The sequence below is a fragment of the Crassostrea angulata genome, chromosome 8 (assembly GCF_025612915.1).
Source record: "Crassostrea angulata isolate pt1a10 chromosome 8, ASM2561291v2, whole genome shotgun sequence".
NCBI classification, from domain to species: Eukaryota; Metazoa; Mollusca; class Bivalvia; order Ostreida; family Ostreidae; genus Magallana; species Magallana angulata.
The window spans coordinates 40,616,139-40,632,203 of record NC_069118.1 but is presented as its reverse complement, the minus strand read 5'-3'; the positions used below and the strand labels follow the sequence as shown (position 1 = coordinate 40,632,203).

Below are 16,065 nucleotides of genomic sequence, written 5' to 3'. Positions count from 1 at the left end.
TTTACCTGAGCTACGGTAAAATTAAATCTTACGCGGGATGGACACAATAACGTAAACAAACAGGTAAGCGATTCGATTTTTGATTTTATTATATCTATGCATAAAAAACAGATAAATAATTTCGATGCACTTATTGAGGAACTGTTTAGTAACATATTTTTATCAAATTATTTTCTTAGCATATATAACTGAGCGTAATTGTCATTATTCGAGCGATTCGTTCGGCGATAAATGTATACACGATCTGGAAATAAAGAATTCCTTTAGTAAGTTTATATCGTTTATAGTTAAACCACTCGGAGTTATTTTTTAAGTATAAATATTTAAACATTTATAGCTAGCTAACATTTATTAATTCGATATGTTCAGGTTAATATCGGACAGAAATATGTGTCCCTGTTATTGGGCATCGAAGAAATTACATGAAACGTGAAACAATGTATGTTTTCTTGTATACATGTTTATCTTTTAAAATGCTGAGTTTGTCGTTTATAAATTCAAGCTTTTATTACTTTGCAGACTTTAAAAGAAGTAAATACAGAAATCTATTTCTGACGTTGTCAAATGTTCCATCGAATTCTCGCAGTAACTCCGTACTTGCGTACAAATTGACAAAGATGTAGCGCCGACATTTTAGCGCGCATCAATGTTATGCACCGCGTTCTTGATATAATAGTTATTCTTAGATGGTTTAACTTGTAAAACGTATTAAATTGACATTGAAAATACATTGTTAAGCCAGTTTTCGTTTCGCTAAATAACTCTGAAATTTATAATCGAATCTGATTGGCTACAGGATGCAGGATAGGATAGGATAGGATAGAAATTAACTGCATCCTATCCTATCCTATCCTTGTCAACTTTCAGGATAGCAGCACTGTAGCAGGGAAGTTAATAGTCAATTTCAACCATTTACCATTGACAAACGATTAATAAACAAAGACTATACAGTTATGAACTTTGGGATCTTTTAGATACATTTAATCAGATCAAAAGAGATGTTTCAAGGTAAATTTGAAAGTTGGTACATTGTACTGTCACTTTGTAAATAAGTAAAAACCTTTTTCAGATACAATAATTGTTGTGAAGACTATGAATGGAACGAAAGTTTAGGAAACTGTACAAGTAAGCTAATTTTTTTTAAAACAAAGGGTGCCATTTCCATAATAGAACTTACATATTCCATGCACAATTTTTAAATATCTTTGACACTTTCGTGCTATAAAAAAACAACAACAGGAACGGTAAAAGCCATGCAGATGGTTGTAGAAGTGAATATATAATATATAAGTGTATTCAACGAAGTTTTAATATACTTTATTACTGTTTCCTATTTCAGGATGTAAGCCGGGTATTTATGGAATCAATTGTAACAGAACTTGTTCATATCCTCATTTTGGTTATGGTTGCCAACAAATATGTAACTGTTCTAAAGAAGTATGTGATTTTGCAAAAGGTTGTTCAAGTGAGTACAATGTCGAATTGCTTTACTCAAAGTAGTCGAATTTGTTTGCATTGGCTATTTTAGTTCGTATTTAAAGATAACGTTGGGGAAACAGGTAATCATTGATTGAATAATTTGAGAATGTCGTGCTTTGGTAAGTTAATGAAGGAATATAATAGGAAACGGCAGAAATGTTGAGTTTACATACCAAATAATTACCCGGTAGGTATTTATCAAATTGCTGAGATATTAGGAAGGTGCAGTTTGGTGCTGTTAATTTTAATACTAAATAATTTCTTCTAAACGTTATAATATTTAAAAATCATGACAACATTTCATTAAAATGACTTTCTATATCTCTGGTATGTCAATTGCATGCAGTGGAATTGATTCTAAAAGCTATGAGCTGTCATAAGGCACTACTATCTGCACTTAAGTGTTTGACGATAAATTACATTTGTTTGAACCAATACATATCTGTTGAATATCCAATATTGGTCATTGATAAATACTTTATAATTTAATTCTTTAGTGAACCATGTGGCCTATAGGCCTCTTGATTTTTTCTTACAATTATCAGTCTGAATGTAGTTAATTAAGCAAAAGTACTAAACATGATTTGCAAAGAAATGTTTATCAATGTTTTACCAATTTTGCCCCTTTTAACAGTATCAAAGGGTTGTGTCACTACTTACCATCTGATTCGTTTTCATTTCTTTCTGTTGGGCTATCTGAAAAATATGTCTTTACATTTTTTTTTAAATTTTTTTTTGTATTTTTACCCTTTGATAGAGGACGACACAACAAATGAAGTTTACGCGAAAGATGGTGTGAGGGACTACAGAGCTACTCCTTTCAACATCTCGTTTTCAATTACGATAGACAATATAGGTAATCCGACTCTTGATATAGAAAGACCTAGAGGTGATGTTTTCCTGGAACGGTTTAGAACCTGGTTTAACACACATAGCATGTCCATAACGATGATTTGCATAGTTGGTTTAGTTTTGATAGCTTTGCTGATTATTTGTATACGCAAAATGATACACAAAAGACATTCACAAAAGCATAGTTATCAATGTCCAAATGACAGATTATCAGAACCAGTTCATTATGAAGTGATCTCAAATGTAGTAGTTTAATACAATGAAAAGCGCTTTGCTTTTTTTGAAATCTCAGCATAAAAAAGTAAAATTGGTTTAGTGCTAAAGAATGGACACGGCAAGAGGCAAAATCGGTCCTGTAACCAACACTAATAAAATTTAATACGAGATACCTTGACAATTTGCTGGTTGTAAAACAGTTTGTTTTTTATGTGAATATCTTTAATTGTTTTCATTTTATAGTCCCTCAAACATAGCGTCGTTTATAGTATTCCGATGACGTTATGACGTTCGTTCAGAATTAATATTGACATCATAAATGACTTTAAGGAAAACAATAGTTATCATTATCGGCTTCTTTATTTATTTGATTTAGTTTCTGATAAATTTTGCAACATTTTGCAATAATTTAAGTATTGTTTATAGATATATAATGAAACGATAAGTGTGAAGAACTTTTTTAAACTATTAGTAATAAAATCTATGGGTTGTTTACTTTGCTGTTGTTTTTCTTATCTTACATTTTTTTTCTTTTCGTCGTCTTTTTTTGGAATATGCGTTTTAAAAGTGAAGAGGTTCGTTGTCAATTATTGGAATTGGCGCTTTAAAAGTGAAGATGATTTCGCATTTTATAACATTCAACTCCGCCGATCTTCCCACCAACAAGAAAAGGACAATTCAATTTACAAAATTTAAGGGGACTTTAATACAATCTTTATAAAAAATAATATGCTCAATTAAGTGAATCAGAAATGAATATGTTGATATTTTCTGTAGGGCAACATATTTATTAAAAGCACTAAACATTTAAGAAAACCATTTAAGAATTGTAACATTGATAACATTCATTCATGTTTAACAGACCCAACACGTTCTAAGTAACGTTTCACTGTGTTACAGGGCATGTCTCAAATGATGAAGCAATGATTTAAAAGATGCACTGAAATGGAATCAAGAAATGAAGTTTTTGATGTTCAATGGTATATGTCAATGAAAGAAACTTGCATTAATGCAAGCATACTTGAAACAAATAATCATAAAAAATAATTAATGATAATTAATTCAGAAACAAAGTTGCAGAAATAATTGGATGCATAATAAAATTGTTATTCCTCTGGATCATCACTGTCCGATTAGTCAATTGTTGGAATCCTTGAAGCATCTTCTATTGTATCTGCCCAGTTTTGAATGCCCTTGAGCGGGTTGGCTTCTTGTCGCATATAAAAAAGACACCATATCAAACTTGTAATGTGAGCACACATGCCCACCACTCTACTTCCGTTACTACATGTGCAATACCACCCTTCAACGATACTGTCGCTGTACTTGATCCAAAGCTTGTAACGTTTGGCAGAGATGTGGCGACTCTATATTTTTGCAGAAAGGATCATTGGTAGGTCACTGCTTACAAGGATGTCACAACTCCCATCATGACTACAATGTTCTTGGGTGTAAAAGCGGGCCAATTTAACCTGGTATACACGAATAGTCAGCTCCCGGATTTCATCCCTACTCAGTCAAGGGAATGGCGGACATTTATATGATATCGGATCTAGTCCCGTACTATTCAGAAATTGTTTTTATTGAACTGTTTTTGCTGGTCAAAATTGAAATTGAAATTGCAGATTAAATATTACATAGTATGATGTCTGAAAATACTAACCTTGGTCAATTATGAGCGTTTGAAGTTCATTTGATGACCTTTAAAAACTCTCAATTTTTGCGGCTACCTCAATATCTTTTTCAAAAGTTCCGCATCTAAGAGGTGGCCTGAATTTGTTGCATAATGCAAAAATGATTTGGGCATAATCTCCAATATTTGGGATGTGAGTGTATGGGAGAGTTTTATCAAGCAGTCGCTAGCTAGGTCTTCAGTCTGCTATATGCCGATTCCACTACCAATCAGATATATCAACAATTTATTAATGATGATATTAAAACGAGTCAAATTATTAATTACCGTTATGTTTTAATTACCTTTGTTACAAGCTTCGAGCACTTGGCATCTATGGTCTGCAGCTGTGTGGCCCCTTTATGTAGGAACATGGGCATCTCAATAGTTATACCATTTAGTATTTGACCTGAGTCCCTAAAACCCTGTCCACAAAGAAGATACATGTATCCCCTTCTCTGACCCACTCTTTAATTTGTTCAGCATTTGACCTAATCATGTACTTGAGTATGTTTGCGTCGCTGTTCTTCGAATGGGCTAGATATACGGACATAGCACTGAAACAATGTACCCAGTAGGTGTAACGACCATCATAAGCTTCACCGAAGGCCTGTGTTTGTGTAGGCTGTAGGATCGTCTCGAAAATGAAAAGTTCCTACTTTTCTGCACATAGATATAAATTCCGTCGAGAACAGGATCTCTGTCATGGTCCTGGTAAACCGTTCCTTGTTCAGCGGTCGACTGTGACTCGCTATCACCTCCTCTCTATCAATGTGGGGAAAGCCTTAAAATTATGGAACGAATCTTGACTTCAAATTTTTTGTAGCCGAGTTAAGTGTTTTTCTTCCCTATTAAAGTTAGAAAATGCAGTTCAATAAATCAAAGTTCAAATGAACAGTTTATAAAATAAAAATTAAAAAAAAATTCTTATTAACACATTTATATGAAAAAAACTTTATGTCAATACCTAGCGTTGTTCAATGCAAAAAGCGTTGCGAGAAGGTTGTTGCTCAATCCACATCAAAGTTTAATCAAGAGAATGGCTTTACATGTCCTTACACTTCTTGTTGTTGTTTCTCGAAGATTGCAGCAATCGAAGTAAGTCATCAAAATATCAAACTATGTCTTTGAGATGCCTGTGAGGGTAAAGTAGTCTTTATCTGTTAAAGCATGTGTGTGGTAAAAATCAAGTCTATAATTTGTTCCTTTAATCACAATAGACCTGCCATTTTCCAAAAGAAGTTTGATGTTTATCTTGCTCAAGTTGACTTAATTGCTGACTGGTTTTATTTTATCTAATGCATCGTCCGTAAACTGTTTGCCGTCTAAATAAACAGGGCAGCACCTAACTCCCGCTGGAACAAAAATGCCCTTACGTATATACAAGTCGAAACGTGGAGTTGGTAGAGCAGTGATGAGTTTCGGCCCTGGCCTTTTACACACAAAGCAAAACGCATGGCTTTTGCTGGTCGTTGGTCAAGGGTAACATATGAAGGACTAGAGGAGGACTGATGTATGGTTCTGGCTTTTTTTTATTGGAGGTTCGTAATCATCTTGAGTCTCATACACTGAAAAGCATTCCAAATTTGTCAACTTGTTTTCTTTTTGAAGCATTTTAATCTACATTTAGAACAAAGAAAATCGCCATATTGTGCCAATACACAAAAGCGTCTCTCTAAAAGTCTTAAATGTTCTGCTTTAATAGCAACTATTTCAGAAGGAATCGCAAAGACAACATGGATATGACTTTGGACCATCTCCAGGCATTTTTGCATCTTAAAATGATTAGTTTGTACACCATGACAAATTGACAATAACAAACCGTGAACCATCTCTAAAATCAATTAAACGAAATACAAATTCAGAGCAGAGCAACCCGGACCTCCAAATAGATAGACATAGGAACAGGTGCCTAGGAGGTGTAAGCATCCTCTACTGAGCGGTCTCACCAACCGTGTGCCCAATTTAATATTGGTATAAAATGTCATTATCGGGGAAAATGTCATAATTTGAAGAAAATTTCATACTTGGGAAAAACGGAGAAAAAACCGTGGGCAATTCGGTATTCAATCAATAATTTAGAGCAGAGCAATCACGGGCCTCTGAAAAGCCTCGGAGGCAGGGTCAGGTGCCTAGGAGGAGTGAGCATCCTCTGCTGACCGGTCACACCCATATAGTGTATGGGCCTCCGATGCGAGAAATTTTAACTATAATACTATTACTCTACTGTTTCTCTTTGTTACATCCCGTTTTAGTAATCATCCTAATGATTTATTTGATATTCATAAAATTTTATTTAAAAACTCTCAAAACTGACAACTTTTATTAATGTGATTTATTATAATATGATGTAGGGGAAGAATCATCAATCAGAAGTCGGAATTAATGGACTTAGAATCCATTCTGACTAGCTTTAAAAATGATGTAAATTTGTGACTCATAATTGAACTAATAATTGAAGTGTTTCCTTTCTACAATTCACGTTTTTCTTCCTTTAAACAATGAGGAATATTTTGATCTTCCAATCTTGAAAGTTTAATATCATATGACATATCTTTTAAGCGAAAAATTGCTCGAGACATGGGGAAAAGGAAACGTGTGCAAGTTTTGATTAAAAATAAAATGTTCACCTCTAAAAAGAAGCAGAGAGATTGATTCATAAAACAGAGTATTACATCTTAAAACTGATAAATATTACAAGATAACTATGTGATATTCATGACTAATTAAATTGACCCAAAAAGCCGGGAAGAACCAAAAAGCATCAAAATTGAACAAAGTTCTTGATGTTTTACTATATCTGATGGAAACAGTGACTCTAATGAAAAGTTTCCGCATGGATATTACATTAATTTTGTTTCCGGAAAAGATATTTATTTCAAGTGTTATTGAAGTTTTGCATTACTAAATCAGCAGTAAAACAGGTTTTGATTTTAATATACAGAATGTCAAAATAGCTTGCCCAATCTATATGTTCTTTGATATGTGAAAGAACCCTACTTGTGGGAAACAGATAAGAAAGAGGACAGACCAAACTGACGTTATATAACAGACCTAGAGTTATTGCCCACAAAATAACGTGTTCTTGATACGGTAATTTTCACTAAATTTTCGGAAATTGATGTCAACAGATAAATATCACGCGTGAAATAGGTCAGACTCTATTCCACATAATGTTATGTCTGTGACCTCCGACAAAAAGCTCAGTGACAACTGCCAGCTGCCAGGCCAGTCTTTGTCTATCGGTATAAACATTTCCTTCCCCATTCTATCGTCCCTTACAGACACTTGGAAATATAGAATGTGCTTTCCCTAGAGTAGCTACATCCATGTCTCAGATATGCAATGCATGTATCTATATTTAACTGTGTCGAGCATGAGTCAATTAATTTTCACTCATCTGCTCGATAACCTGAAAACAAACGACAAGAAAACCGAACAACAGAAGAAAACAACAAACAAAAAACAAAACAAACAAAACCATACATTGTGCCAAAATATCATTCATCAAATGCTAATTTACAGAGCAAATTCACTTATCTAAAATTAAGATAGGAGAAGATTCGAACACATTGGTACCAATGCAGAAAAAAGTGGTTTTAATTTACTCTAATAAAGCGAAACACCACTTTAATGTTCGAAATGTTAGAAATGTAAGTGCATCACAAATTTAATGCTCCACAATTTCTGTGTTACAAAATCGATGTTTATTTCAACTTTTTTTTATTTGTATACCTTTACTTTGTTAACAATGATCGCTTCGTTAAACTGTGTCCAAACTAATAAAGTAAAATGTTTACAACTGAAAATAATTGCGGAAATAATAATGCTCCACTCTTTAAAATGATCATATTGGTATTAGCAGGAAATTAGTTTAGATTACAAAAATATGTATCAAACGTTCTGTTTATTGAAAGAGCGAATATTCGGTTTGTAATTACAAAATAGTTAAATCAGGAATCGTTCATAACGTGATTTTACGTACGTGATCACAATCCCAATAAAATGATCTGCTGAATGTTTGAATAATATTTTACAAAAACATCAGATTAGAAAAAATAGAAGACACTTTCAATATTAACACAAATATGAATTCTTATAATAATACTATTGTCGTTGTATTCCTGTAATTTATACATTTCGAAAGATTGTGTTGAATCATCTGGTGTTTAATTAAGTGCGTAAAAGACTGACTTTTATAGAACTTGTTGTCCAATAGAAATTGCCTTTCGGGGTTGAAATCTCATTTTGCAGAATTTTAGTAAGAAATGTTGCACGGATCACATGTTATTACTTTACGTTTTGCATAAACACTGGGCTTTAAGAATTCGAACGTAACAATTCCTACAAATGGTTTTAAGTCGTTTTTTATATTTCTTCATGATATGTTACCTTATTCGAACGTAACAACAATTGGTTTTTATATTTCTTCTGCAAGAATACCAAAAGAAAAATCTGTACATAATCACAAAGGCGAAAATGTAATGAATATAAATTAAAATATGAACAAATGAACGTAAGTGCCCTCAACTGTAAATCACGTAAGGTGTTATTTAGCACAATTGCAATCATTTAAATAAAAGATCTCAATGAGAAAAAGAGTCAAGGACAATCTTATGAAAACGTCAAAAGAACGACTGTACTTCATACTACATTGTTTAAATGAACAAACTTTTTTAAATAAAAATAAACCTGTATTATATAGATGGCCAACGTTATGTATGTATAAGCATACATTTTTACATGTATGCATATCTTAAAAACTTGAAAAAAATATTAAGGAAACCTTAAGCCGATATCCTGAATTAAAAAAAAACAAAACAAAATTGCAACATCTCTAATACTTTTATCAATTATTTACCAACTATGATTTCTGATCTTATTGATTCTAAACACCAACATGATACTCACTCAATACGGTCTTCCTCTTGTTATGGAGAAATCTAATCTGAATCAATTAGATATTACGTTGAAAACGGAAACTTTCATTAATGAAATGCTTTATTATGTGATATTTAATTGAGCGCAGCAAGAGCTATAAATGATTATTTTCATTGTCAAATAATCTTGTCAAAATTCCAAAAAAGAAGTTTATCTTTTTTAAAAAGGTTAATCTCTAACCCAATCCAGGGGTTACACTCTTGTTTCTAACCACCTCCTACCTTTTTACAAACATCATCAAAGTAAAACCCCATTGCATAAGAATATATACATGTGTGGTACTGGTGACATGCTGCATTATTGGTATGAGGTGAGCTAAAATAATTCAATAGTTGCTTTTAAATTTCCATAAGACTCAAAGATATTTCATGCATAACAAGTTTTCTCTCTTTTGGTCATTCTTCATTCCTGCCGATATTTGATTTTCCCCACTTTGTATCCCGTTCCTCATTACAACGGAAACTCTGTTTGATTGGATATATATGACAGCTTAACATTGCAAATGTTCATCACCCTCTTATCTGAACCATAAATAAATCATACAACTAATAGTATGTATCGCGTAGGAATCACGGTCTATACTTAACGGTGAGGTGCTTGTGCACGTAACTTAAAGTGTAATATATTTCTCAGAAGGAACATTTCAATGTTTAATCCGCGGGAATATAACGAGTTCAATTTGATGTTATATTTATAATACGTCTTTGATTTCTTTACTTTTCTTTACAACGCGAATGAAAAGGAAGCACGAGCAAGCAGAGTATATTTATATAATGTCAAACTGTTGGTATTGAAGGTACATGTACTTATAACTTCAAAACTGGGACTGGATACTATAGTAATATTTACATTTATGCCAAAGAGCCAGGTACGTTAGTACTGAAAATTGGCCCTTTCTTCAAATCTCATAAGAACTGGCAAAAATAATGTCTATGGAAAGCTAGTTCTAAAAATATTTAAACTAATATATAGCTATCACTACTTTTGAAAATACGGCACTCCAAAGTGACGATATCTATGTACATACCCCATCATCATTTTTGCAATGGATTCATTAACATGGCACATTTTTCCTCATTAATTTTACCAAAAACTCAGAACCAAATGTAATTAAAGTACATATATATGTTTGTAAAGAGGTTTATTCACAATTAAAGATAATAAGAACAAACACATAATCCATCTCTGCATTAGATTTGACCTTTTTGCACTAGAAATTCAACAACAGATCTAAATGGTAATACAAGCACAATTTCCCTAATATGGCCATTAATAACAAGTTATGAAGGATTGCTTGATAAATGTCAGATGAAAGTCAATGATATAAATGACATATTGTTTGTGAAGCCCTCAAAATAAACAGTATTTAAAAAAGAAATAATTAAAAACTACATCATTAATGGCATTATAACTTATACATGCCCTACATGTACACGTATTTACGATGCAAGCTTTTTAATCTTTAATCTGACAAAATAAATTAAGTTAAACTTAAAGTTAAATGTTTGAATCTATTTAGAGTAGCAGTAATGTATTCTATATGTACATTAATTTACACAATTATAATTTATAAATGTTTTAAAAAGTGAATAACAGATGAGAGCATAATACACATGTATACAAATTCACATAATTATGTAAAAATGAATTTTAGGACATATACTTGCATCTTAAACAAGGTGGCATCAAGTTCCAGGGTTTTAAAAAAGCACCAAGTGAACAAATCTGGACATGAATAAACAAATAATAAACACACTTGAATTGCAAAAATACCCCAGTATACAACTAGATACATTCAATGTCATTCCTCCGTGGCTTCAGACGCACTGTCACTTTCATCAACAACCTCAGGAATAATGGCTGCATCACATACAGAGTCCAACCAGTTCTTGCTTAGTTCAAGATTTACACAGGAGTGTCTGGCAAAAGACAAATACCATATAACACTGGCAATGTGTGCACACATTCCAACTACTCTTGCGCCTGATTTGCAACAACAATACCACAAAGTCACTGCTCCCTCTTCAAATCTAATCCAGCATAGGTAGGATTTGCTTGATGTATGCCTACTTTGGATCTTAAAACAGCAAGGAGACCTGGTTGGTGATGATCGACCCAAAGTTCATACCCTTCTTGGCTCATGTGTTCCTGGGTGTAATGTTTCGCCAACTTAACTTGGTAAACTCCAAGAGTTAGTTCCCGGATTTCCTCTTCTGTATATCGGGGAAAGTCGGAGACATCAATGTTCTCGTCATCGATCCTTCTCCAGACATATCGTTTCTTCTGCAAATTATTTGATTCTACCTCAGTCTGCAGCAGATTAGTCTGTGTAGAGAGGTGACGCATCTTTACAGCTGTCTGCAAGTCATTCTCTTCATCTCCACTGCTAAGAGGTGGCCTACAATAACATTCCAATTCAGTAAGATTTTTTGTAGTACCTAAAGATTACATGTTCAGGATATTGTTGGTTTTGTAACTATATAGATAGATTACAAATATGCTTGATGAGCACCTGTATTTGTTGCAGAGAGCACTGATGATTCGTACATATTCCCCAACATATGGAATTTGAGAATTCGGGAGCTGTCTTGCCAAGTAGCGCCATGTCTTAATTCTTGCATTTACGGATTCCACTACCCATCTTATCTGTAATCATCATGGTTAAGAAAAACTTTATCATTCCATACATTTACCAATACATTACAATGTACATTAGATATATATGTGCATGTATATAATGTTTAATTTTCAATGACCAAACACAATTAATATGTGTATATGAATGTACCTTTGTAATCAACCGAGAACTATTGGCATCTTCAGTTTTGTGTTGCTTATGTCCTTTTTGTGAAAAGGACGGCATCTCCCTCTGGATACCGAGATCAGCTAATACACCTGCTGAGTCTCTGAAGCCCCTGTCCACTATCAAAATGTCATCCTCTTCGAGCCACGTTTTGATTTCTTCCGTGTCTGTACCAATGATATGGTTGAGGATTTTGGCATCAGAATTTCTGCCATCAGCCAAATATGGTCCTATGGCAGAAACAATGTACCCCGTGGTGGTGACAATCATCATTGGTTTCAACAGATGTCTGTTTAATAAATATTTCAAGTCATTAGTAATATCTACTACTAAATATTTGTGATAATGACTTAATTAGGATTATATTGTATTACATGATTCAAAAGATCAAATATTTTTTCCATCATATATGACTGGTACATGTAATATTTGTTTAACAGTAAATGTGTAGCATGTTATACATGTATAAACATTTTTGTGCTGAGATTGCACAAATATTTTCTCCCTGATCTAACTTAATAAATATGTTAAAAACAAAATTGATACAATACTAGTCAATACTTATTCTATCTTTAGTTTTTTTTACCTTTGTTTCTGCATACTATATGACCGCCTTTGAAAGGAAAACTGTGAACTTTTTTGAACATATATGTATGTTTCATCAAGGACCAGTATGGCTTGGTTGATGGTGGGAGAAAAAAGTTCCTTAGCAAGAGGTCTTGTGTGCTCACTAATCACAGCATCTCTGGTGATGTGTTTGAAACCCAAGTGGTTTGGGACAAACTTGTTGGACAGGACTTGTCTTATAGAAGATACAGCTCGCCTTATCTGAGTGAAGAAACATGAATATTGAGGTATATATTTCCTGAATTCCAACTAGTAAAAATACATGAAATATACTCCTAAAAAACTTGCATACCAGTATAACCTGACATATGAATCACTTCTGATTCTCTTCATTCAAATATATTTATCAATTGCCTGTTTAATTGTAATAAGCTTTTCACCAACCTGAGGTTTTGACATGTTGAACAAAACTCCCAGCATGTTATTGTCCATTGCTGTCTTCATTTTGGTCAGAAAAATTGCTAAGCAAGTTCTCACAGTTCTTGTCTTTGATGGTCTTACGTCTGCCGATTGAACATGCAATAGCAAGTCATCAAAGTCGCACTTCCTAAGCCCAGTCAAAGTGAGATAGTCCCTGTCTGACAATGATGAAGGGTCATCGAAATCTATTCTCTTGGATCCTCTTTGTAGGGCCTCTTCTCTAAGTTGTTCTACAAGTTCCATGATAGTCGTCCTGTTGACAAAACTTGTATCTTTGGGTGGAACCAGATTTTCTATTGACTCTGTGTTGATGGTGTCATTTACAATGTGGGCTGGACAACAACGAGCACCTGTTAAAATGAAGAGTTTAAAATTAAGTTTACAAAATTACCGTATAGTCAAAATGCTCATTTAATCTGCATTTGTTACATTGATTTATTATAAACTTAATCATAAAAAACTACAGTAAATACATGTATATAAATGTACCATGACAAGCATGAATGTACTAGTTACAGATTTTTAAAAGCTAATTCTCTTTTTAATTTTATAAGCTTAAAGTAGATCCAGTGTTCTGTGACGTCACACATTTTTGTAAAACTTTGAATTCTTTAAAAATTGTGCAAGATAATTTTATTTATTTTATATGAATATAATCACATGGATGTAATTAGAATTATTGGTAGGTTCAAGATATTTTCGCACTTAATTTTATACTAAATTTCCAAATGTTTATATTTTATCTATGCAAAGGGGAAATAACTCTTTTTCTGACTTTCCTCTCAGTTGTACGTCTAAATGCTATAGTTTTTCTTATTCCAACGATTAATTTTAAAATAGTTTTGTAATTTTAGTTTTCTGATAAAGTTGACATTAAAATTAAATAAGAAAAACAAATTTCTGCCTACAATATTTTACTTTTAACAACAAAAAAATACATTTTTCTAATGCTAAAATATGCTTTAGTTTATGTTTATCTGGCATCTCAAAAAGTGTGATGACATGCATATTTTTTCTAACAATTAATGACATTTAGGTCTATTAAGTCGAAATCAGTTCGGTTTTTCAACTTTCCTCAGAGAATTTTACGAGTAGCGAGCTACCTTAAAGGAAAAAAATAATTGGTACCTGAAGATATCAAAATGTTCTGCTCTAGGAAAAAGGTGAACCTGGTCTGTGCAGGAACCACAACAAGTTTGGGACCAGGTCTTCTACACAATACACAGTAGGCATGTGTATTTGCTGTGCTTTGTAAAGGCAAAGTAACAGAGGGTGGACTCTTCATGCTCACAACAGTACTTTTTCCCAAAGGACTCTGTATGGAAGTTGCACAGGGTGGGACACATGACTTCTCTGTACGAGATGATGTTGGTTTTAAATTACCACACTTGTGTCGACATTTTCTGCATAAAACGCCATCTGCACAGTCTATCATAAAACATTTTCGTAGAATTTTCCTGGTGTCTTTATTCACTGGTCTCCTTTCATCTGGCTTTGTTCGCTTCTTGCAGAGTGTACAAGGATAATTCTTAGGACCACTACCAGGCATATCTTTAAAGAAAACAAAATTATGCATTTATTTAAAATTAAAACCATTGGTATCTGATTTGAATGTTACATCTCTCTCTCTCTCTCTCTCTCTCTCTCTCTCTCTCTCTCTCTCTCTCTCTCTTGTTTGTATTGACAGTCTTGATCATCATAAATAATTATTTTTATTTGGTTTTAAAATTAGCATATTATTTACATCATTTGAAATACATGTATTAAAATTATAATTTTATTGATCTGCAATTAATTTATAGATTTTAATTTAATTACCTGTTAATGAATTCATCATAGTCATAAAACACATCCTCAATTGAATAAAGAAATGAACAATGAGATGAAAGAGGTGATCACATATATATAATATATTATGCTGTGTTTTTTTGTGATTGTGTACGGTAAATATGTTAAAGTTAATTTTAAATAATTTAATTAAATACAGTTTTAAAAGATTACAGATTTTTTATCAGATATATAAACAACCTAGTTTTTATTCAATCTTAATAAAATACAGTGGATTATATATACATGTCTACAGTACAATTAGTTTTAGCCTACTGTGATAGCTTCTCTTTATACATGCATTTGAAAGGGAAAAAAAAAACACCGGTCTATTTTTTTTCAAAAATATTAAACATCATGGTATATGATTATTTTTTTAAATTTGTCATCTTTTACTTAATAAACTCACATACATTATTTATTTATGTCTAGGAAACAATTACATGTTTTAATAGGTTTAGTCAGTGTTGAGACCTGAGCTAGAGATTCATTTATTTCACCTTTTAAAAAAATAATTAGGCCTATATGTTTGAAATATGTATTATGTTTACAATTCTTGCATATTCTAGCATTCAAAAGGAAACGGTTGATGCTCTCATGACGAATTTCAAAATGTAAAAACTTCAACTTATTTTTAATTGTGTTCAACAAAACCGAAAAAATGCGCAAATCACGGAAGACAATTTTGAATGCCCCTGTAGTTGTCAATGTAACGTCACCGGAATTTACGGTGCCGGTCAGTTTTGGGTTTCTAATTTACTTGGTGATAATTACATCCGGTAAGCTGTTTCTGGGAGACATTATTTCCCGCGCGTCTGGGACGCACAGATCCATTTGAAGACCCTCTACAGCGTCAGGGACGCTTCGTCTTCCATATTTTCGTGGTGCAAAGGCGCAACGATGTATGTCTTTTTTCTTACACCTACATATTTGTAATATTTTTTGATTATTTATTTAAAACTTCATTCAAGATTTTTGGCAAGTGTGTATGAAAGTGCAGTGTGTGATAAATTTTTCTAATTATATTAGGTATAGTAAGAATGTCTATATGTTGTTAAATTTCAGTTGTTACCGTCAATTTCCTGCTATATTGGCTGAATAAAGAATGTAAAAAGCTGGGCGTTTTACTTCAACATACAAAATGGGCCTGTGGCAGAACAGTAACAAATCGTTTTGTTTACCACCTCAACCATTCTGAGAGTCGATTGCAGCCTATCCTGGGATAAGA

The 16,065-nt window shown here is 32.9% G+C and overlaps 2 protein-coding genes across 2 annotated transcripts; one reads left to right on the top strand and one right to left on the bottom strand.

Annotated features, from left to right (window-relative positions):
* The first annotated feature begins 998 nt into the window (after positions 1 to 998).
* On the top strand, positions 999 to 2,916 carry LOC128160968 (multiple epidermal growth factor-like domains protein 10). The gene is made up of 4 exons (XM_052824246.1): positions 999 to 1,008; positions 1,090 to 1,125; positions 1,340 to 1,465; positions 2,237 to 2,916. Exons 1-4 carry the CDS (start codon positions 999 to 1,001, stop codon positions 2,584 to 2,586), a joined length of 522 nt encoding a protein of 173 aa, XP_052680206.1. The 3' UTR covers positions 2,587 to 2,916.
* An 8,045-nt stretch (positions 2,917 to 10,961) lies between these two features.
* Positions 10,962 to 14,606, bottom strand: LOC128160967 (uncharacterized). Its single transcript, XM_052824244.1, has 7 exons — positions 14,139 to 14,606; positions 12,975 to 13,360; positions 12,550 to 12,791; positions 11,949 to 12,252; positions 11,673 to 11,806; positions 11,289 to 11,558; positions 10,962 to 11,079 (listed from the first exon to the last, which is right to left on the bottom strand). The coding sequence occupies exons 1-7, from the start codon at positions 14,584 to 14,586 to the stop codon at positions 10,962 to 10,964; spliced, it is 1,902 nt and encodes a 633-aa protein (XP_052680204.1). The 5' UTR covers positions 14,587 to 14,606.
* Between the last annotated feature and the right edge of the window lie 1,459 nt (positions 14,607 to 16,065).